Source organism: Hemitrygon akajei, chromosome 19 (genome assembly GCF_048418815.1).
Source record: "Hemitrygon akajei chromosome 19, sHemAka1.3, whole genome shotgun sequence".
NCBI lineage: Eukaryota > Metazoa > Chordata > Chondrichthyes > Myliobatiformes > Dasyatidae > Hemitrygon > Hemitrygon akajei.
This window is the reverse complement of record NC_133142.1, coordinates 37,781,466-37,806,297: the sequence shown is the minus strand read 5'-3', so window position 1 is coordinate 37,806,297 and position 24,832 is coordinate 37,781,466. Positions and strand designations below refer to the sequence as shown.

At 41.3% G+C, this 24,832-nt stretch overlaps 1 protein-coding gene across 5 annotated transcripts in view; it reads left to right on the top strand.

The window, feature by feature from the left end:
- Positions 1-24,832, top strand: part of shq1 (SHQ1, H/ACA ribonucleoprotein assembly factor) — a 131,405-nt gene that overhangs the window by 47,367 nt on the left and 59,206 nt on the right. For all 5 annotated transcript variants that reach the window (XM_073072392.1, XM_073072393.1, XM_073072390.1 and 2 more), the window contains 4 exons: positions 11,683-11,795; positions 20,021-20,160; positions 22,100-22,254; positions 23,156-23,209. In XM_073072392.1, the coding sequence (XP_072928493.1) occupies positions 11,683-11,795; positions 20,021-20,160; positions 22,100-22,254; positions 23,156-23,209 (462 nt within the window). The remainder of the gene's footprint in view (positions 1-11,682; positions 11,796-20,020; positions 20,161-22,099; positions 22,255-23,155; positions 23,210-24,832) is intronic.

Sequence of the window (24,832 nt, the reverse complement as noted above, 5' to 3'; positions counted from 1 at the left end):
AACTAGGGTAGTTCTATATATTTAACATATTGTGATATGGGCCAAATACATGCGAATAGCACTAGTTTAGATAGCATCTTGTTTGGTGAATGAATTGGCTCAAAAGGCTTGTTTCCATGACGTATGACTCCATGAATCTGTTCTCCACCATATTTTGTTCATGCCCCATTTTCCTTCCCACTGCTCTTGTTCATGCAGGAATATATGCAAAACTTGTTCAGTCATTGTATTTTCTTTTGAATACTGCTTTAAATCTACGTATTTTCATGGTGTGCATAATACTTGCTTTCTCAGGGCTGGTTGTAGTGACACAAAACTACCAGGTGGAGCCAGTGTGGAAAATGTTCAAAAACAACAAAAAAAATTGCTTGTATTTAATCGCGTATCTTCAATGGAAAAAGTAGGCTTACTTTTGTTTCAGTAACAAGACAATGAGCAGAAATTAAGGGTAGAGATGGAGGATGTATAACAGCTTTTAAGGGTATTTTGAATGTAGGAAAGAAATTGCAGATAAAGTAGGTTCAGAGTAAATTTATTATTAAAGTACGTGTATGTCACCATATACAGTCAGCCCTCTTTATCCGCGGGGGTTGGTTCTGGGACCCCTCGCGGATACCAAAATTCACGGATGCTCAAGTCCCTTATTCAACCTATTTCATGCGGTGAACCTTAAGACCCAGCGGAACCCCAGACCTTATTTAACCTGTCTCAGTGCGGCGGACATTAAGACCCGGCGGCAGAGATCTGAATTCGCAGTGTTTCTGTTCACAAAAATAATCACGAACGCGATTGAAAATAAAGTAGAAATAATAAAGTGATTGGAAAGAGGTGAAACGTCATCGGTCATTGGAAAAGCGTTAGGCTACATTGGTCAACAATCGGAACAATTTTAAAGGATAAAGTGAGAAAGGCTCTGCCCTGATGAAAGCTACAATTACTAAGCAACGCAGTGGTTTAATTATTGTGTTTTGGGTTTTTGATCCTCCACATCAACCCGGCACGGTGGAGAACACACTTGGGAGCGATCTGTCCCGAGTCCTGAGAACTTCCATTCCCGAGCCCAGCCCTGAAACATACGTTCTTAAGTGTTTTATATGCATAGAAAGGTAAAATATGTACTATATACTAAGACAAACGTTTGACTAACTGACACTAAATAATACCGGATGTACCTGTTCTGACTTACTTAGTAAGAGAACTTCCAATTTTTTTTCCAATTTTCGATCCTAATCCACGATAACTTACACACATCCTCCTCTATACGTTAAATCATCTCTAGATTACTTATAATACCTAATACAATGTAAATGCTATGTAAAATGGTTGTTATACTGCATTGTTTAGGGTAGTGGTCGCCAACCCGTTGATCACGATCGACTGGTCAATCTTTGAGACTTTCCCAGTCGGTCCTGAAAAAAAAAAAGAAGAAAAATAAATACACAAATACCGTTGAGAGATTGTTTCCGGGTTGCGGGGTTTTAGTTCCGTTCTTTCTGCCCAGTGTGCATGCGTGTAGCTCCCCAACACTACACAGTGTACTTCAGTGGTCCCCAACCACCGGGCCGGAGGAAACAATATGAGTACCTTTCCTCATTCCCTCTCACGCCCACTGTTGAACTTGATCCCATGCGAGGTCATCAGTCGCCTAAACACAGTGATACTCTCGCGCCGGGGATCACTGGTTGGCCTCGGGCGGCCGGTGGGAAGTGCTGTCGCTACTAGCCTGGACTGCCACCTCTAAACCTGTTTAATACATCGAACGTTCATGGGGAACCTGGTGCTAAAATATTCGCAGACGACCTAATTTGGGCTCAGCATTTCGTAAGTATCAGAGCAGCTACCTTGCTGCGATCTACTGAAACAAACATTTGTCGGCCGATAGATCCTACAAGGGGGGCGGGCACCCTGTCGCACTCCTTGCTTGGTCGGTCGCTCTCTCCGGACTGTGACGGCTGCGGCCCCAGCACGGGGACCTCCTGTCCTGACCTTGTCCTCTCACCCGACCCACAACTAGCTGCACCTGGCCAAGGTTTCTGGCAGTGGGTGGGCGGGAGGCTGGAGCTCGGACCCGGAGGCTGTCTAATGAGGCAATGAAGCCCTCAAAACTGCTTTGGTACCTTGAGTCCAAGCACCCTGCACTTCAAGACAAACCCGTTGAGTTTTGTGAGCAGAAAAAACGTGAGCAAGCGGGACAGAAGCTAAGTGCTGAGAGCCGCAAAAACTAAATTGCAGAATAGACTGGACATAAGGAACCTGCTTCGAGTATTGCTGTATTCCCGTTGTGTTTAACACCCCCCCCCCCCCCCCATCGGCCGGTCTGTAAGAATATTGTCAATATTAAACCAGTCTGCAGTGCAAAAAAAGGGTGGGTACCCCTGGTGTTCATACATTATTTCTACTTCCAGGTTGCAGGGTTTTACTTCTGTTTTTTTCTGCCCCGGTGCGCATGCGTGTAACTAATTGATCTGGGATTGATCTTGCCTTGAACTAAGGCCGAGGTAGGGGATCTTGGGCTTAAAATAGTTGGTGACCACTAGTTTTAAGGAAAAATGACAGGAAAAAAAAGTCTGCACATGCTCGAACAACAAGTGCTGGAAGAGCACTTCCGGGTTTTCTCGATTCGCGGTTGGTTGAATTCGCGCATGCAGAATTTGTGGATAAGGACGGCCGACTGTACTACTCTGAGATTTTTCCCTTATGGGCATTCACAGATAAAGCCCTCTCCACCCACCACTGAGAACATTTACAAGGAAAGCTGTCACAGGAAAGCAGCATCCATCATGAAGGACTGGGCTGTATCCACTACTTACTGTAAAATGTTCCATTCAACGGCATTGGTGAGATTGCTGAGCCCTCCATAGCTCCGGATTATAGTGTCTTGAGGCTCTGTTTCTCAATTTAATGGTCTCACAGTAAAAGAGATACCAGAGCAGATTGGGCCGTAACATTTACCAGAGGCTGTAGTGCTGGAGTGAAAGAAAGCTATGAAAAGATTTTTGAGGCAGGAAAGCTTTAAAGAGTTGGAGTGTAAAGGGCCAGTCGAGATTGCTGAGGTAAAAGTTGCCAAGATTGCTGTTGCTCACTTTTGAATGCACTAGAGTTCTGGAGATGTGATGAAAGTGCAAAAGAAGGACATTGCCATCAGTCTACATCTGTTGTGACTGTTTTTCTGAAATTGTGACCATGTGTGTAGTGTGTTGTGTGCTGTTCTAATGTGTTTTGCACCTTGTGCCCTGGAGAAGCACTGTTTCGCTTGGCTATGCTCATGTATGGTTGAATGATAATTAAACTTAAATGTACTTTGGAAATGGAAATATTAATTCTTGTTAAATCGGATTGTTTTGTTTGAGGAAGACACTCTGTCCGTTTCCCCTTGTGGAAATGCATACAAACTGGGCCAAGTCGGAGAGCTACCGATGAACACAGTGGTTCACTGTGGACAATTGGAAACTGCCACAATAATACGTCAAATGTCTTGGTCTAAAAGGTTGCAAGGAAAGCTGAACTAGGGTAGAATTAGCAAATATAGAAAACTTAAGCTGGATTTATGGATTCTGTCCTGAAGAGCAGAATGTGGAGGAAATTGATTGAGAAACAGTAACAGGGATGTTTTAGCTCCTGTACTCCAGATATTGAAAAAGATGTCAATGCTGGGCTTTAAGAACAGGTGCATAGCAACCTTTTGTTTTAGCGTTTGTATGAATGCTCATTCTTCTGCTGACCCTAGCCTTGTCCCCGGATTTTTGCGATGCAGAGCCTCCAAAACGTGGGCCTTTGTACCTCCCTCTGCAGCTGGACCCATGACTTCCTCATCAGGAGATGTCAATCAATGGAGATCATAAAGAACATCTCCTTCTCACTGATGATTAACACTGGCACACCTCAAGGATGTGTGCCTAGCCCACTGCTCTGCTTTCTCTACACATACAACTGCGTGGTGAGGCACAGCACGAACACCACCTCTAAATTTTCCAATGACTCGCTGGCAGTATCTCAGATGGCGATGAGGAGGTGTACAGGAGTGAGGTCCATCAGCTGGCTGAGTGCTGTCACAACAACCACCTTCTGCTCAATATCAGTAAGACCAAGGAATTAATCATGGAAGGAGAAGTTGAGGGAACACACACCAGTCTTCATAGAGGGATCAGCAGTGGAAATGATGAGCAGTTTCAAGTGTCTGAGTGTCAGTATCTTTGAAGGTCTATCCTTGGCCCAACATATTAATGCAATTACAATGAAGGCATGATGGCAGCTGTATTTCATTAGAAGTTTGTGGGACTTGGTATCTCACCAAAGACGTTAACAGGTTTCTGTATTTGTACCGTGGGCAGCATTCTTACTGTTGCATCCCCACCTGGTGTGGAGGGGCCCCTGCACAGGATCGGAAAAAGCTGTAGAAAGTTATGAACTCAGTCAGCTCCATCACGGCCAGTTCCCTCCCAGCACTGAGGACTTCTTAAAAAGGCAATGCCTCAAAAGGGCAGCATCCATCATTAAGTGGTCCCATCACCTGGGACATACCCTCTTCTCATGGCTACCTTCAAGGAGGAGGTGCAGGAGCTTGAAGACACTTTAGGAAAATCTTCTTCCCCTCCTTCATCAGAGCTTTGAATGGACAATAAACTCATGAAAAATACCTCACTATTTTTTTTCTGTTTTTCCTTTCTTTTTGCACTAATTTAATTTTTATATAATAAATACTATTTTTATTGTGAGTTACATTTTTTATTATGTATTGCAATGTACTGCTGCTGCAAAACAACATATTTCATGACATACACTGGTGATATCAAACCTGATTCTGATTTGTATTCAACTGCCATGCCTAAGGGAGGACCCATTCTTTGTCCATCTTGTATGAATGCTTTTTTTCAACATCACTGGTGATTACCCAGTGGATTGCTTCATAGAAGTAACTACTGTTTCTTTCTTTTTCACTTGCCACCTTTCTGTGGAGAGCTTCTCAAACTGACTTAATGAAACTAAAATCATTGTTGGCTCTCATTAATCTGTTCCATAAACTTGTCTGTCCATGTCACGTTGCTGTTTGCCTGAGTAATTAACAATTAAGCTTTGTTTTCTTGAATTAACTATTTGTTTTTGTTGTGAGCTTTTCAGTATTTATTTATTCAGAGTGATTTTGATAGGAATGTATTGGAAGGTAGTTGGTTAAAATATTTTAACAGGTGGGTTTCTGGAGTGCTGCGTAGTGATAGAACATTTATAAAGATTATAAAGGAGCTAGTAGTTGAGTGGAGAAAGCGATTGGGGAGGTATTTTTAATGAAAGTAGAGAGAAAACACTATTATTTTATTTCTTATTTTAACTTAATAGTAATTTTTAATACTCTGCCCTGTAATGGTGGCACAAAAGAACAAATCTCATGTCAGTGATCATAAACCTGATTGTGATTTGTGTAAAATTGAATTCTGGCATCGTTCACTACAGGATGGAACCGTTCTTCCTTTGAGCCTATGCTAGTTCGTTGTAAGAGCAATCCAGTTCTGACCACATTCACACTCTTTTCCCACAGTCTTAAAAAAAATTATTTCACACTTGCTTCCAATTCCTCATTTCGGAAGTGCTTTCCCGGTAATGACATTCTAGTCTGATTCCACATGTCACCTGTGGCTTTCTGAAATAAAATGTGTTCACTTTGATCAGAACAAGGGAGCCCGCCCACTATGGGCCAAAGCAACTTTTGGTTTGGCCTGCAGAGATGGAGTATTTATGAGACTAAATATAAATTTAAAGTATTACTTCCTTCGCTCCTTAGCTCATTTACAGTATCTATACTGTAGCTTTAACATATGACTTTTGCGCGCAAGGTTTCAAAGTTCAAAGTACATTTATTATCAAAGAATGTGTAAATTATACAGCCTTGAGATTTGTCTGCTTACGGGCAGCCACTAAACAAGAAACCCAAAAGAACCCATTTTTAAAAAAGGAAGACCAATGCCAATGGAGGGAGGGAGGGAAGGAGGGAGAGAAACAAATCATGCACACAATAAAGAAGCATCGGCATTCAGAATGAAATTGAGTCCATAAGCCCTGGCCAGCTGGAGTAGGCCCATCGTCTCAGTCTCAGTTCATCACACAGAGACAAACTGCCGCGAAGCTCGCTGACACTAAACCGGAGCATGACATAACCTCAGTGCCAAGGAGAGCGGAGTAAAACATAGCGGTGCAGACCCGGCTCGACCCTCGCCTCTGGTCCTGACACCCTACCTTTTCAGTCCCTCTGCCTCAGCATTTAAATTGTCTAAGCATTCGGACCCGGACCCCGCCAGAGCAACACCCTCTGGGCCCTTCCGATCTATACTCGAGCTTTCCAAATCGACGCAATGTGTAGATGGATCAAACTTCACTCCCTGTTTAGAAGGACGGGCTCTGAAACAACTCAGCTTCAACTTTTCTCCACTTGGCTCACTCCAACTTCACCTCCAGGTTCCAACATCTCTACTTCTCTCCATCTTCTCCTTGACCTTGCCCCAAGTCCATCTCGCATCCACACGTGTCAACCCTCTGATCAGCTTTGCCCTCACTCGCCCCTTCACCGTTTGCGGTGATAGTTTACCACAATTTTCCATATGAAAAGTGTTATTAATAAAGTATTCAGTTGAATTTCTTGCCTCAAAACCCAGCAGTAAGCTGTCACGCTATCTTAAACCAGAAGGTTTGAGCACATGCATAATTGGTACCACGAGGAAATCTGCGGATGCTGGAAATTCAAGCGACACACACAAAATGCTGGTGGAACACAGCAGGCCAGGCAGCATCTATAGGGAGAAGTACTGTCGACGTTTCGGGTGGAGACCCTTCATCGGGACTAATGGAAAAAAGAGATAGTAAGAGATTTGAAAGTGGGAGGGGCAGGGGGGAGACCTGAAATGATAGGAGAAGACAGGAGGGGGAGGGATGAAGCTAAGAGCTGGAATGGTGATTGGCAAAAGGGATACAAGGCGAGAGAAGGGGCAGTATCATAGGATGGAAGGCCTTGGAAGAAAGAAAGGGGGAGGGGAGCACCAGAGGAAGATGGAGAATAGGCAAGGAGTTATTGTGAGAGGGAAAGAGAGAGAAAAATACGAAAAGAATATATAAAATACAAATACATAAATAAATAGGGATGGGGGACCGTTTCGCTAAACACCTACGCTCTGTCCGCCAGAGGAAACAAGATCTCCCAGTGGCCACACATTTTAATTCACATCCCATTCCCATTCCAATATGTCAATCCATGGCTACTGTCGAGATAGATATACGTGTGTGTATATTTTTTTCTGTCTCTCTTTCCCTTTCACAATAACTCCTTGCCTGTTCTCCATCTTCCTCTGGTGCTCCCCTCCCCCTTTCTTTCTTCCAAGGCCTTCCATCCTATGGTTCTCCCCCTTCTCTTGCCCTGTATCCTTTTTGCCAATCAACTTCCCAGCTCTTAGTTTCATCCCTCCCCCTCCTGTCTTCTCCTATCATTTCAGGTCTCCCCCTCCCCCTCCCACTTTCAAATCTCTTACTATCTCTTTTTTTCCATTAGTCCTGACGAAGGGTCTGGGCCCGAAACGTCGACTGTACTTCTTCCTATAGATGCTGCCTGGCCTGCTGCGTTCCACCAGCATTTTGTGTGTGTTGCATAATCGGTGATGGTTTGGAATGCAGCATAGTGCATCATTAACAGTGTAAACCTGCAAATTACAAATAATTCAGTCTTTCACTTCATTTGTAGGAATGTGACTGAGGATATTTTTTCTTGCCATGCCTCCTTCAACCTGAAAATATCCCTCTATGATAACATTTTGTCCTTTTCTGGTACAGAACTTTAACTTGTGCACACTTCAGTTCATTCATCTGCCAACAGTCTACTTCAATAAGAACAATGCTACCCTCTCTAACTTGCCCACTTTTGAAGTTCATTATGCCTGAAACTGTCCCAGTAAATCTCCTCTGCAATCTCGAGCTCATGCTTCTGGTAGTGCAGTGACCAAGAAGAGACACTGTGTTTTTGAGCGTTTCATTGTAATTTCATTGCTTTTGAACTACATGCCTCACTGAGACCCTGGGCTCCATATGGAGGTCTCAGGTTGCAAATGTGACTGCCTAGCAATGTTTTTAAAGCTAAGGGTATTTAACTCAACATGTGAGATATTTCCACAACTCAGGTTCCACCTTGCAAGAATCCCAAACACTTGTTCATATGTCCGCCTGTACATGGGTCAAGCATTTGTTACCTGGGGAGGACCTGTACATTTTAATTGCTTTCTGAGCCTGTCCTCTCATTTTTATAAATCTATATACCGATAAATAGTTGGATCTGCCTGTACCAGCTTCAGAATAATGATTTTCTTGTCACTCCCCTTTGTGTCAGAATCTGTAATTTTACATTAAATTTTATCTTTTCTCTGCCTGCACATTCCATCAGCCTGTCCGCATCCTCTCGAAGCCTGTTATCATCTTCAATGCTGTTTAGCACTGAAGACTAATTGGGATCTTTGAAAATAAAACTGTTCATCTTTTGCTCATCAGGTTTCCTAACCTTGTGTCTAAAAGAAAAACACGCAGTTACTTGTGGTTGGATCAGATGGAGCATTGGCTGCTTAGGTAGTTAGTTCTGAGTTAGTTAGACCGCTCATTGGTCTTTCTATTCAGGTGCTGGTTATTGTTGAATCCAATGCATTGATTTGCTGTTATTATGTCATTTTGTTATTTTTAAGAATTGTTTCAAAAGTGAGACTTCGTAATTTTTATTGTAAGGTAGTAATTTTCATTTGAGCAATGCAGAGTGTTACATAGCTGGAAGTGTTAATTCGGAATGTTGGAAAAACCCTCTGATTGTTTGTGGCCTTGGGTTAAGTACATTGTACCTTGTTAGTCTTGTTTTTTTATTATACATGCACACCACTAATTCATTGCTTTAGGCATTAGATTAAAGGGAATTGAAGCAGGAATAATTGAGTAACCAGTAAAAGGCATTTATGTGAAAAAAAATGTGAATGACTTCCTTGAATGATAAAGATTTATTGTAGGCATTATAATGTCCATAGTTCATTTGCAGAATCTTGTAGATTGAAAGAAAATTTTTGCTTTTTTGTGCCTTTCACAGGACCAGGGTACCCCAAAGTACATTTTAGCCAGGAAATTACTTTGCCATTTATTTCTTGTTATCACATAAGAATATATCATGTTTCTCATACACTCTGTGTATGTTTATGACCTGCAAGTTCATGTGTAAAAATAAACCACTGATTATACATTTCCTTAACCAAATGCAGCATTTATTTTAATTCTCTTGATATTATCTGTAGTATCTTTGCTCTGAAGTTGTGTTGAATTTGTTATAACGCTATCATGTAGTACAAATCACTTCAGTAACATCATCCCTCCCTCTGTTGTGAATCTTTAGAGAAAGCCATATGTCAGCATAAGACATAAGATGTGGGAGCAGAATTAGGCTATCTGGCCCATTGAGTCTGCTCTGCCATTTCATCATGGCTTATCCAATTTTCCTCTCAGTCCCAGTCTCCTGCCTTGGCCCCATCTATGTCATGCCCTGACTGATCAAACCTCTGCCTTAAATATACTTAAAGACTTGGTCTCCACAGCTGCCTGTGACAAAGAATTCCAGAGATTCACTACTCTTTGGCTAAAGAAATTCCTCGCCATCTCCGTTCTAAGAGGACACCCCTCTATTCTGAGGCTGTCCCCTCTGGTCTTAGACTCCTGCACCATAGGAAACATCCTCTCCACATCCATTCTATCAAGGCCCTCTCTAGTTTCAGCACATCCTTTTTAAGATGAGGCCCATGAAAGAATCATGGCGACAGCTGTGAGCCATCACTACAGTTGAACTAATCTACTGTGTTCTACACCCAACACCAGAGAAAGTAATCTGATAAACTGTAATTATTTCTTCTCTTCTAGTTGTTGGACTGTGTAAAAGCAAAATATTCAATGTAATGCAAGAGTTATTTATATCTAATAACAGAATACTTTAAAAAGTTTCGAAGTGTTCATGTTGATAACTTGTCAAAGTCATTGACTTTTGAGGAGTTGCTTGAATGTAGAAAAGCTGTGGAGCTGTTTCTTTTAAACATTTAGTAATACCTAATTTACACTATCATACAAGTAATCTGCCAAGGATCTAGCCAAGTCCCTTAGCAGTCTGTGTATTGGAGTGTGCATTTAGAATTTTACCTATAATTTAATTGGACTCTGCCCATAAAAAAATGGTTAACAATACAGTGCTGTTGTTGTGGGCTTTCTACCAATTTATGAAAATACAGATTGCTCGAAGGAATAAAATTTAGTCCTATGTGCATGCACTCAACATCTGTTTTATTTCCAGGTTGTGAAATTAATCTTTAGTATTAACAGCCAAATTTCCTCACCATAAAATTGTGATTGTGATCCCTTCTTTGTTTTCCCTCTCTATGGTAAATCTCCAATCCAGACAGTTGGTAACACACAAAATCCCCAGACTTGCTGAGCACACCAGGAATTCTCTTGATTATGTAAAGACAATGTTTAGAATGGTCACTTACGGTATGTTTCGCTTTTAAACGTGTAGCAGCAGCCTGATGAGCAAAACAAACAGCATAACTTGTAATTCTCTCCTGCTGATGGCCTGTGCATTATTGATAAGCAGGTCTAACATAAGCTTTTGAAGGACAAGCGTTATGATCGTCTCGTGCTGGTCAGTTGAGCTTTTGCTGTTTGTAACACTGTTCTCAACTCCTGTCTCCTGAGCTAATTTTTGCTATTTATATTGCTAAGCGCAAATGCTACACCTGTCCCCACACCTCCCCCCTTACCACCATTCCGGGCCCCGGACAGTCCTTCAAGGTGAGGCAACCCTTCACCTGCGAGTCTGCTGGAGTCGTCTATTGTATCCGGTGCTCCCGGTGCAGCCTCCTCTACATCGGTGAGACCCGACGCAGATTGGGGGACTGCTTCATCGAGCACCTACGCTCCGTCCGTCACAATAGACAGGACCTCCTGGTTGCCACCCACTTCAACTCTGCCTCTCATTCCCATCTAGATATGTCCATACATGGCCTCCTCTACTGCCATGATGAGGCCAAACTCAGGTTGGAGGAGCAGCACCTCATCTACCGTCTGGATAGCCTCCAGCCTGGTGGTATGAACATTGAATTCTCCAATTTCCGGTAATTCCCTCCCCCTTCCTCTATCCCAGGTCCCTCTCTGCCTCTCTCCCCTTTCAACTTTCTGCTTCTTTATCTCTACAGTTCTTTCATGCTTATTCCCTCCCCCTCCCCCCTTTATCTTTCCTCTGATTGGTTTTCCACCTGGCGCCTCTAGGCCCTACCCCCTCCCCTATCTCTATTACTGGGCTTCGGCCCTCTCTTCCCCCCCCCCCCCCCCCATTCCTGATGAAGGGTCTCGGCCCAAAACGTTGGCTACTCTTTTCTCACGGATGCTGCCTGACCTGCTGAGTTCTTCCAGCGTTGTGTACGTATTACTTGTTTATTTCAAAGTCTGCCGAGTTTGTATTCAGGACAGAAACTTTAATGTCCTGTTGGCTGCTCTGCTGGATTATTTCCAACATGGATTTAAGGCTCTAGCAATTTAAAGATTCAATTTTAGCAACTGCTCTTGCAGTATAGAATAATAAAGAGGACTTCTGTCTCCTTGGGCTTCCATTTGTTATGGTTGTTTTGTTTGCTTCACCAGAATGAACTCAGTGATGTGATTGACCTGAAGGAACCGGATAGCACAACTCCAGTGGAACGTCGGCAAAGACGTCTGGCTGCTGAAGAGGCCAAGTTTGACTCTGACCATTATCTGTAAGTGAAACACAGAAATTAGTATCTTCCGTTTTATTGTAGATTATCGGCACAATGGTGATTTAATGATTTTTAAAGCTAATCTTTTTTCTTTGTGGTGGTTACTGTCTTAATCCCATTTGTTTTACTTACAATTATTTTGTTCCTCTTAATTCTTTTTTTCTTTGCCTGAATCTTTTTCTGTCAGAAAGGCGCCGCATAAAAGAATGTTCATTGTCCTGTCTTTCTCTTGTTCTTGATTCCGCATCTGTTCTCCCTTCCTCACATTTACTCACCGATAAATTTTGCCAATTGTGTTTTTTATATATACCTCACAAAATATTTTCAGTCTTTAGCTCTTAATGCTTCAGCTCTTTGAGATTCAGCAAAAAGAGGCTTCACCCAGAGAAGGAAAAGAAAAGCTCAGGTTTTTTCCTTCTCTTCTGTATGGCTGCTCAGCTAGGTCAAGATGACAGGCAGGATTGTGCAAATGTTCCTCTTGAGGGATGTGGGAAGGCATTCTATCTGACCACTACAACTGTGAGAAGTATATCCAGCTGCAGCTTCTAACAGACCGTGTTAAGAAGTTGGAGCTGGAACTGGATGAACTACGGATCATTCTGGAGGCCAGAGGTTGGATCCTGGACATCTTGTCAGATCACCAGCAGGTGTTGGTAAGAGTGGGCTCCCCTCACCTCTGCCCCTCTCACCCTCAACACAGGTGCATCTCAGGGCTGTGTCCTAAGCCCCCTCCTTTACTCTCTGTATACCCTTTATGCTCCAATCTGCTAATTAAATTTCCTGACAATACTACACTGATTGGCCTAATCTCATTTCATTTCATTTTTAATTTTTTTTATTGATTTTAAAAATATATAAAGACAAATACAAATCAAAGGAGAAGTTATATCAAATACATATTCCAATAGAAGTACAAACAACAAAAAAGGAGTGTACACTGTCAAAATCATGTATAGTATAATATTGAGCTAATATGTAAAAGGAGCCACAACTCCTCTTAACAATTCACAACAAAAGATCAAAAATTGCCATTATTAAGAGAAAAAAACCCACTAAACTAACCTAAAACAAAAAAAAAAAGAAGACTGGGCATTCCATTTGAGGATATAACTATAAAACGGAGGGGAAAAATCCTTCCGGTCAAATCTGAAAAGTCAGGGAGAAGAAGAAAAAAGATTAATGGCCTAATGTCAAATAATAATAAGGCGACCGACAGGGAAGAAGTCATCACCCTGACACAGTGATGTCAAGAAAACAACCTCTCCCTCAATGTCGCAAAAACAAATGAGCTGGTTGTGGACTACAGGAGGAATGGAGACAAGCTCACCTCTATTAACATCAATGGATCTGGGGTTGAGAGCGTGAACAGCTTTAAGTTCCTCAGCATACACATCACCAAGGATCTCGTGGTCTGTACCTACCGGCTATGTGGTGAAAAAGGCACAACAGTGCCTCTTTAACCTCAGGCGGTTGAAGAATTTTCTACAGGGGCACAATTGAGAGCATCATGACTGGCTGTATCACTGCCTGGTATGGGAACTGTACTCCCTTCAATCGCAGGACTCTGGTGCGGACAGCCCAGCACAAATGTAGATGTAAACTTCACACTATTCAGGACATTTACAAAGACAGGTGTGTAAAAAGGGCCCAAAGGATCATTGGGGACCTGAGTCACCCCAACCACAAACTGTTCCAACTGCTACCATCCGGGAAACAGTACCGTAGCCTAAAAGCCAGGACCAACAGACTCTGGGACAGCTTCTTCCACCAGGCCATCAGACTGATTAATTCATGCTGATGCAACTGTATTTCTATATTATACTGATTATCTGTTGTTATTTATTGAAAATTACTATAAATTGCACATTTAGACAGAGATGTAATGTAAAGATTTTTACTCCATGTATATGAAGGATATAAGTAATAAAGTCAATTCAATTCAATTAAGGGGTGATAAATAGGACATATGGAGAGGTAGTTACACCCGAGGTTCAGGACACAAGAAACTGGGTGGCAGTCAGGAAGGGGAAAGGGGTTAAGGAGCCAGTGCAGAGCATCCCTGTGGCCACCCTTCTCAAAAACAGGTATTCATTTTGGATACTGTCGGTGGGTGGGGTGTGTTTGTGTAATGACCTAACAGAGGAAAGTCACAGTGGTCGGGTCTCTGGCACCGAGTCTGCCTCTGTGACTCAGACGGAGGAAGGGTTAAGAAGTGGCATGCTGTGGTGATAGGGGATTTGTTATTTGGGGGAACGGACAGGAGATTCGAGAACGAGATTTCTGAATGGTAGGTTGCCTCCTGGGTGTCAGGGTCTGGGATATCTCAGATTGAGTTCTCAGCATTCTTAAGTGGGAGGGTGAACAGCCAGAAGTTATGGAACATGTAGGTACCAATGACATGGGAAGGTTGCAGAACGAGGTTCTGAATAGGGAGTTAGGTGCTAAGTTACAGGACAGCACCATCAGGGTTGTGATCTCAGGATTGCTACCCATGCTATGTGCTAGTGAGGCTAGAACTAGGAAAATTATACAGTTTAATATGTGGCTAAGAAGTTGATATAGGAGGGAGGGCATAAGATTTTTGGATCATTGGGTCTCTTCCAGGGAAGGTGGGACCCGTACAGAAGCAATAGTTTGCATCTGAACTGGAGGGGTACTAATTTCCTAGCAGGAAGGTTTGTTAATGCTACACAGTGGGGTTTAAAATAGAGTTGCAGGGGGGATGGGAACCAGAGTGCCAAAACAGTGGAGAGGTTGTGGAGGCAGATGTTGGTAAGACCTCAGACAAAGTGGGGAATCAAAAGGTTGAGCATGGTCTGACAGAATCAAAAAGGAATCAGATACAGGACTGAAGGTGTTGTATCTGAATGCGCGCAGAATATGGAATAAAGATGGCGCGCGACGACGCAGGGCGCAGCGGCCACTCCAGTAAGGAATATCCGTTATCTGTAAGTAGGGGCCGTGCACAATCCTGATTTGATTGAGACGGATGTGTGAAGCACGGAGGAACATCTGGCGAAACTTCTGACATGCCTGTGCTGCTGACGCTGCTACTGAGCGATCGGAGAGATCTCCAGAGAGGAAGGCCCCGAATCCTCGGCTTTGCCTGTTGCTTGGTGGCCGGAGCCGGGGTTGAAGCACTCGGCAGAGATGGTGCTCGGTGTCGGAGGGCTGGTCGGAGGCACGAAGTTGTCGGAAGTTTTCGGACGGACTCACAGTTGGCTGTGCTCGGGTGCTTCCAGAGGCTGCATCGGGAAGTTTTGCCACGTTGGAGGTTTCTTCCTTCTGCCATCTGCGTGAGATGATGGGCTATCTGGGACTTTGAGACTTTTTTTTACCGTGCCCATGGTCTGCTCTTATCAAATTATGGTATTGCTTTGCACTGTTGTAACTGTATGTTATAATTATGTGGTTTTTTTGGTCAATTAGTCTTGGTCTGTCTTGTGTTTATGTGATATCATACTGGAGGAACATTGAATTTCCCCTTGGGGATGAATAAAGTATCTATCTATCTATCTATCTATCTATCTATAAGATAGATGAACTTGCAGTACAGTTGCAGATTGGCAGGTGTGATGTGATGGCTGAAAGGTTATAGTTGGGAGCATAATGTCCAAGGATACACATTTGAACAAAAGGATAGGCAGGAAGGCAGAGGGACGCCATTGCTCTGTTGCTAAAAAATGAAATCAAATTAGAAAGAGGTGACACAGAGTCGGAAAGTGTTGAATCATTGCGGACTAAGGAATCATCATCTAAGGAACTGCAAGGGTAAAAAGACCCTGATGGGAATTGTATATAGGCCCCCAAACAGTAGAGAGGATGTGGCCTACAAATTACAATGGGAGATAGAAAATGCACGCCAAAAGGGCAGTGTTTCAGTAGTCATGGGGAACAAGTAGATGCAAGTAGATTGGGAAAATCAGGTTGGTGCTGGATTATGGGATGGGGAATTACTAGAGTGCCTACGAGACGGCTTTTTAGAGCAGCTTGTGGTTGAGCCCACTAGAGGGCCAGCGATTCTGGATGGGTGTTGTGCAATGAACCAGAGTTGATAGAGAGCTTAAGGTAAAAGAATCCTTGGGGCCAAGTTATCAAAATATGATAGAATTCACCCTGAGTTTTGAGAAGAAGTCAGATGTATCAGTACTACAGTGGAGTAAAGGAAATTTCAGACACATGAGAGAGGAGCTGGCCAGAATTAATTGGAGAAGAATACTGTCAGGGATGCCAAGGGTTTTCTCTATTTCTTTCAGTCACCTTGATCGTTTCGCTAGTAGCCTTGCACTGAGTTGCTCAGTGTTAGCTGAAGGACAGAAAGGTTAAAATGAGAATCATGTTTAATATCATTGGCATATATCATGAAATTTGTTAACTTAGTGGTAGCATTAAAATGCACTACATGATCATATAGAAAAATAAATGTATATATGTGTATTAGTTGAATTGCACATAGTGTAAAAACAGAAATAATTTTTTTTTTAAAAGTGAGGAAGTGTTCATGACTCAATGTCCATTTCAGAATTGGATGGCAGACAGGAAGAACAGATAGGTGATTGGATTCGGTTTTTTTTTTGTAGCAACTTTTTTTAAAATATTAGGCTGTGCGCAATTTTGCATTGTTAGCTTTACGAGAATGTGATTTAAATATTCTCTCAGGAATTGATAGAGTAAGGTTGTGCCTTCTCAGTCTTTCACATGTACAAATTTTATTAAATGCCCATTATGACATCTTTGATATGGAGAATATTCTATAACGCCCTTTAGCAAAAAGAGATCATGGCCAATTAAGCACAGACATCTATCATTACTGGTCTCATGTTCAGGGTGGTGAAAAATCAATGCAGATGTTATTTGTGTGGTGTGGCCCTCTCTCTCCCTGGGTCATACTTAACTTAGCAAGCATGGACTTCTGTTGACAATCTGTCTTAAAGATTAATGGGAACAATTTTTAATGTCATTACTTTAGTTTGGTACATGTTTTTGGTTAATGAAGTGAATCACTAATACCTCAGTGTGTCTTTGGAGTTAATTCTTCATACTTTTTCAGTATTTTCTGGCGTTAGCTAAATTTGCCCAAAGTTCTTATTATAATTTGTGCAAGTGAACCTTATTTTAGAAATTAATGACAAAAGCTCCAGAGTTAAAATTGACATTGTCCTCTCATCAGTTGAGTTATTGGTCAGGTCCTGTATATCTTAGACAGTGGGCATTTCTGTTACTCTACTTTCTAAATCAGGGGAACTCCAGAGTACGTTTGCAGCATTTTCAAGCCCTGAATATTGAAGTTGGTGCTATCAAAAAGCATCTAGGAATACAGATCCATAATTCCTTGAAAGTAGTGTCACTGTTAGATAGGATCATAAAGAGAGCTTTTGGCACATTGGCCTTCATAAGTTATACTAATGAGTGTGGGAGATGGGATGTTTATGTTGAAGTTGTTTAAGACGTTGGTGAGGCCTAATTTGAATAATTGTGTGCAGTTCTGATCACCTACCAACAAGAAAGATATTAATAAGATTGAAAGAGTACAGAGAAAACTTACAAGGATTTTGATCGGATATAAGAGTCTGAGTTATAGGGAAAGGTTGAATAGGTTAGGATTTTATTCCCTGGAGCATATGAGATTGAAAAGAGATTTGATAAAAGTATACAAAATTATGATGGGTAAATGCAAGCAGGATTTTTTCATTGATTTTGGGTGTGACTAGAACTAGAGGTTATAGGTTAAGGGTGAAATGTGAAATATTTAAGGGGAATTACTGCATTCAGATGGCAGTGAGAATATGGAACGAGCTGCCTGCAGTGGTGGATGTGAGTTTGATTACAACATTTAAGAAAATTTGGAAAAGTACAGGGATGGGAGGACTAGGGTCCAGTTGCAGGTTGATGGGATTAGAACATCAGTTGGCAGAGACTAGCTGGGATGAATGGCCTGTCTTTGTGCCTAAGTGCTTTATGACTCTTATCAGTTGACAGGGTTCTCTGCACTGTTAATGTGAAAGTATAGAATACCTTGCTTATTGGATACATAATACAATAAGCCAAGATCTGACCTGGTCTTTCAACTCCACCTCTTTTGTCCAGAAAGCATGGCAGCGTCTCCACTTCCTAACATGGTTGAGGCAAGTGAGGTTCATCCCTCTGATTCTAAACACTGTTTGCAGGAGCACTGGTGTGAGTGTCCTGACCGACTGCATCACTGCAAGAAATTGCAAGGCAGCTGACCACAAGACTCTACGAAGGATTGCGAGGACAGCTGAGAGGATCATTGGGGTGTCTATTCCACCCATCTTTATCAGGAGCTCTGTGTATGCAGGCCTTAGCATTGTCAATAATCCTCCCATCCATCCAACAAGCTCTTTAATCCCCTGCCATCAGGCAGAGGCACTGTAACATTAGGATAAGGACTGTTAGGATGGGAAACAGTTTCTCCTTCCAGGCCGTGAAACGACTGAATTCCTGGCCACCACCCAGTCTCATCGTGTATGAAGCAGCAGTAGTGTTTTACTGTTTACTTTTTTAACTTGTGTTGTAAATCACCTTGTTATTTGTGGTAATTCTGCTTTGTATTATGTGTAAGTTGCACGTACTGTGTTGGGCACCTGGGTCTGGAGGAACATTGTTTCATGATGTTTGAATGACAATAAACTTGAACCTGATAGTGTTAGACTCACTTTAGCCAATTCCGTACGTTAATTTCTTTGTTGCTTTATGCTTTTTGTAATCGGGTCTTTTCTCAACCTGGGATTCGTAAGCAGTGTACTAATTTCATTAAATTTAATTTACAAGCCTTTCTCTTGTTTGGCATGCTGCTCTTGACAATTGCCTTGGTTAAAATCATAAATTCTTACTCACAGTCTGAGTTATTGTAGTTTGAAACTTAAAGGAGAATTGCTAGTGTACTTTGTAAGTAGTGATTTCAAATGTCCTATCGTGTACACGTATACCTGAAGCATAAGCTTGTTGCTCATTTTCACACCTTGTGGTGCATCAAGCGGCATTTCTATAGCACTTGACTGTTTTTCATGAGGCCAAGTTGCTAGCTTGATGCTCAACCCAGCACAGATGGAAAGCGTGCAAGGAGCTGGACAGATTCAAGCTTGGGTCATTCACCTTGAAATCCGGTGCTGATGTCACTGCACCACCAGCTGGCACATCTGAAGCAAAAGTATTCACTAGAAGTTCATACAAAAACATGTTGCAGGTTCAATGACACCAATCTCAACATATTTGAACATTCAGGCCTTAAAAAATACAAGAAACATACTTTGGCTTTGGAATTGTACCCATAATTCAATTGCATTGAAGTTATTTTAGCACACATTTCAGGACCAATTTCAAGTGACCAGGGCTAAATTCCTGGGCAAGTCTGCCTTAAAGATTGTTACGTTGGCCTGACTGACCCTCCCACTCCTACCCAGGTGATTTGTGCCAGTGTACTCTGTGTTTGTGACTCTACTTGTGCCTCAGTGGAACAACCAATTCCTTGAAGTGTAGTGAATCTCGAATCCGACAAATGGACCCACCTTAATGATCTGCAGGGAGCTTAAACATGCAAGAGATTTTCAACTCTTTCTATATCTTTGTTAATTAACATTTAACAACAGTTTGAAACAGAATTAAGTAATTGATTAAGTTATTGAAATTAATGAAAATAATAAAATTCTTTTTGCTGATGTAAATTTATTAAAGCATTAATTAAAATAAAGAATTGAAAACAGCACTTCATTTACCTGTTTATTTTCTCACTCTTTCAACATTTGCTGATTATTCATTCATACCAGTTACGTGCTTTTGATGCCAATCATTACAATACCATGGAGCTGCAGTTATTATGTATTTTTTAATGTGTATTTTACAGTTTGCAAAAAAAGATGGTGCTTGCATGTAGTATGAGGGAAAAACTATGTGTCTTTCAGCCCATAGCTGGAAAATTATAATTTCTCAATAATATAACAGCTTTTTGTAGTCTAGTGAGTGGGCTTAATGTGGGCCAGTCCTGCTGAGTTCCTCCAGCATTTTGTTTGTGTTAGTCTAGATCTCCAGCATCTGCAGAATCTCTTGTGTTTAATGTTTAAACTGCCTACAATTACAGAACTCAAACCATAGTTACAAAATTTATTAACAAGGTTTTTGAGCAGTTTTACAAAAGTGTTAATCCTGAGAACTTTGCCATCTTTTGAAAGGCAGCTAAGATCCTTTGACTCCCTTTCCACTTCCAGTGCTGATCTCTTTGAAGATGATGCCATTCAGCATTTGCTGAAGTACGAACCTTGGTGGCAAAACATTCAGAGGGCAAAAGAAAATGCCAAGGAAACTCAGACTGAAGAAAATGATTCGACAGATTCAAGAGGACAGTGCGGTGAGTGGCTGATGGTGTTTAATATTATCCAACAGAGAAGCTGATCACTAAAATTTACCCCTTTCTTGTTATTGAATGCCACATTTAATCCAGTTGAAATTCTGGACGGGTAATATTCCAGTAATAGACAAGAAGGAATTTAAATTTATACTCTATGCCTAAATGTATTATTATAAATATGGTCCAAAATTACTTTGTGGCCTACATAAAGTGCATTGAAATTCCAAAATTATATTAATCTATTTTAAATTATTCATTTTCCAGACCTTGGCATGCCAAACAGTAATTAATTGCACCTACTGGGAAAGCTACTTAGTGTAATTTCAAGCCCTCAGCTGTAAACTTTATTGTGAACTGACTTGCAGCATTACAAAGCAGATGGTTTTAAAACAAGCAATCTGCTACATGTGTAATGCTCAAGTGTTCGACCAATTTTCCAGTCTTCCTTCCAAGATTATCCCAGTAGCTGCCAGTGAAAATAGCTGAGGAAGAATATTGTGATATTTTAAACACACTCTTAATTTTATCTCAGTGAATGGACTGAATAGTTTTTTGAGTTGTATCGTGGAATATAAACAGGAATTAACATGGAAGTTACTAACTGATCGAATGTTACTGTTTTTATGATAACATTCCAAACTCAATAGTAGAATAGCGATGAGAAATAAATTCTATTGATTGTCTTGCGTATTTATAAAGGAGTGGTATTTAAAAATCAAATAATGGAAGTTCAAACATTACTTATTATATGCGGTATTGAAATTGGATAATTAATTTAGTAATAGTGTGTGCGCTATTATTTTATTTGATTTCCAGACTAAATGTTGACATTAAGATCTCCTGCTACAGTGAATGCACTTGAAAGCAAACTATTTTTTAATTGTATTTGCACAGTGCTGAAGATTAGAAGATCAGATTATGTTTCATCCTTCATGCTTGAAAACAAGAACGAGAATTTAAAAATTGTTATTTTATCAGACTGAGAGCCAGAGTAGTAGCCATGGGTACAAGTGATGGTCCAACATTTTCATCAATTATTGTGATATAGTTTGCTAGCAGAAGTGATTGACTGGATAAGTTTTTGTTGATTTTTGGACACTATGCCACCTTATTGTGATAGGAGACTGTTTTCAAACAGTTTCTACCTAACATCATTAGTCTTCACGAAGGGTCTCTGCAGGAAATGTCAACTGTTGACACTTCCGTTGATGCTGCCTGACCTTCTGAGTTCCTCCGGCATTTTGCCTATGTGTGTTGCTCTAATTAGCGTCAGTTGTGTGCATTGGTGTGGCCATTGCGATCTACACTGTGCTTAAAGCAAACAGTTTTTATGTAGCATCAGTTGTGTGTGCTTGTGTTATACATTTGAGGGGACACGTGCCGATTCAAAAAGCAGTCATTTATGATCATTTTGGTTTTTATTTTGACTGTTTTCCGGATGACAATAAAGACATTACCTGCATTAGGTGTCTGCGCTGATCTTGTTCATTTATAGACAATCAAAGGAACACTGAGGCCATGAATTCCTCTGTTGAGAATGATTAGGAACTAATACACAGTTTTATAATACTTGTGTTCAAATTTGCTCTGTATTTCATTTAAATGCATAACTTGTTACTTAGTTTGTCTTTTTTTAATACCTTTTAACTATTTCCATAAAACTTTGGCTAATTGGGCCAAAATGTATTGGTCCCAATGAGTCCCAGTTATCTGGAATCTGCTGTGTTCTCCAGATAATTGGTTATCTTGCTTACTGTTGTGGATAAATTGTGAAATTTGAAAATGACGATATTCATCCAGCAGATACATAAAGTCTAAATTCACTGAAGTAATTGCTAGTTTAGTGTAACTAAACAAAAGCAACTTTTAAAACAAGCTTTAATTAATATCTTACAAAGCTCATTGATGCATTGAGTAAAATCCAATTCTTTGCTTTCAGTCAAATTCTCCGAGGATGAAAAGGAGCAGCTGCGAAAATTCACCAACAGAAACTACCTGCTGGATAAAAGCTCTTGTCAAATTGCCTTCACCAGCCTGGTTGACATACTGCTTGCCTATGCATATGAAGTCCGCAGCACTGAAGGGGAATCAAATGTGAGCCAACCCGCCCATTCGAATAGTTGACGTTTTTTAAGTAGAAAGGAAAGAGGAAGTTTGAGCTCCTTATCGTGAGTTCTATCACTGTTGGTGTATTATTTTCTGTTTTTTTCTGATCTTTCATGCCTGCAGCCAATATTGGGCATTACAAAGTCAACATCAACCAATTCATTTTTCAACTAACTGCTATTCAAGTATTTTTTCAGGCTTATAGTACTTATTGCAAGTTTGCTCCTTGTTATGAATGACTTGAATGTGTTTCAGTGTAGAAAATCAGCAGATAATCCCATTCCACACCCATGTCTTGTAATCTCAAGCTTCAAGTGACATTGGTATGAATTATTATGCTTACCAGATCAAAGTGATTTCGTGTGTTGATTGAGAGTTTGTGTGAATTACCAATATACTTGAACCTCTGGTTATTGTTTTTTACAAGACAGAAGAATGCTATGGTAAAACTGGATAAACCGGCACTCTCAGGACTTTGCTAGAGATTGGCAAGCAGAGTTTCTGGAGTGTAGGATGTAATTTCTCCCTATATAACACCCTAACAAGCCTACCCAAGTTCCTGACCTCCTTTGTTTCCAACCCCAATTCCATTTCCAGCTACATACCTGACTTACAGTCTGCATCCCTGGTTCACATTAGTGAGCCAAATTCAGGATCAGGAGTTTTGAGCAATTACAGACTATTTTATGAGTTTTACTGTACTTTTATAACCATGGACTTCATTCATAAACTCAAAAGGGGGTGTGCTGTTTGTTCATTAACTCCTTCTAGCAGCTTCCCTCCCACATCCAGCCCACCTCACAAACTTCTGCATTCCATGCAAGTTACTGTCCAATCAGTTTATCTTTATAACAGAGCTCCTCTGTTTTCTCACTGTTACCTTTTTCAGACCGAATCGTCATGGAACATCTGGAAACTCAGTGGAACACTTTGTTGGCTTGAAGTAAGTGAACTGGCTTTTAATGCCTTTTGTGTTTCCTAGCATTTGGAAAAATTATGCAATCTATGAGCGTTCGGTTATGTACATTGGCCAAATAAATGTTCTGCCTTCAATACTTTCCCCTTCTGTGATAGTGGTTACAAGGTCATAAATGAATATTAACGTGATATAAGTCATTGATCAACGGGAGTGACAGATGGCAAATGCCTCTTTAACAGTTGGATAGAAACCAGGAGAGATACATTGAAGATTGGTCATGCTTTCATTATGAACTGTTATGAGGATTGCATAGAGCAGTGAGAGACAGTTACAACTGTTAAGTTGTTTGTTGGCTTTGCTTGTGAATTCAGTCAGCTGCATATTTAATTGTATGTTCATTGGCCCCTGAACTGCCAGGATTTCACCGCCCCCCCCCCCCCCCCCCGAGTATTGTTCTCTCTCTCTCCCTCTCTGAGGATAAAGTGCTACATGCCCGAGGCTGCCAGCTTTTGTTTTATCATACCCAAGTGCTTGTTCTGCATGTGTAAACAAGGTTCGTGATTGTTGGCAAACTGTCTGACTGTGGCAGGTTCACTTATGTCCTCCATTATCCTTACATTTAGTTGTACTTTTGGATTTTAGCAGATGCTTTGTTCATGCTCCATATCGCAGCCATTCACTCAAGCAATCCCCAGCTTGATTTTAACTTTGCATGCATTGAATCTGTAATTTACCACAGGTTAGGAGTGAAACAAAGGCACCTGTTTTCATAATTTACCAAAAGGAAAGTAAGAGCACTAAGTTCCCTTTATTTATTCTGCATGAAGTTCAAATCCAAGTTATGGGGGCACCAAAAATACTCTTTAAAGCATTGCACCATCTGTTGAGTTACCAGTAGGTTGGAGCAAATTGATTAGCACATGTACCTTGTGTACTTGAAAGTCAGAACCTGGAGCATTGGAAGTCTCTTTGATTTGAACGATGCTTACCAATCAACAAAAGGTTTCCTGAACTTGAGTGAATTGTTCAATCCAGACTTCCTGGAAAATCTTCAAGTACTGATCATTTTCAGAATTAACGCTGAGGTTGTACCTTGTTTTACAATGAAGATCTATTTGCTTGTAAGTACTTCCTTGATACATGAGTGAATAAGAGAAGCCATGATTGTTGATTGGAGAGATTAAGTTCGAGTTTATTTGTCATTCAACCACATACATGAATACAGCCAAACAGCATTTCTCTGGGGCCAAGCTGCAAAGCACAGTACCAACTACACACCCAAATATAGAAATGAAAGCAGAAAAACATAGAGTCACAAAAAAAAAATTTAGCCCAGTGCCTGACTCGCGTGGCCAGTAGATTGATGGTGCTTGGGATTGGTCCTGGAGCACTGTTTCTGCAAGAACAAGCAAGCAGCAGTTTCTCATCACACAGTAGAGCAGTCGCAGACAAATGCAACCCAGCGTATCGTCTGCCGAGCGCACACTGAAGGGCAGCGTTGACGGGAGGAGCTAGCACCCAACCCGCCAGGGATTCCAGCATGCTGACAAGGACCTCTGCTGTCTCCCACACTGCCTCCAGCCTCTCCTCTCCCGAGCATATACAGCAGCCGATCGCACCACGGATGAGGGCCTGGTCCGTGCGACA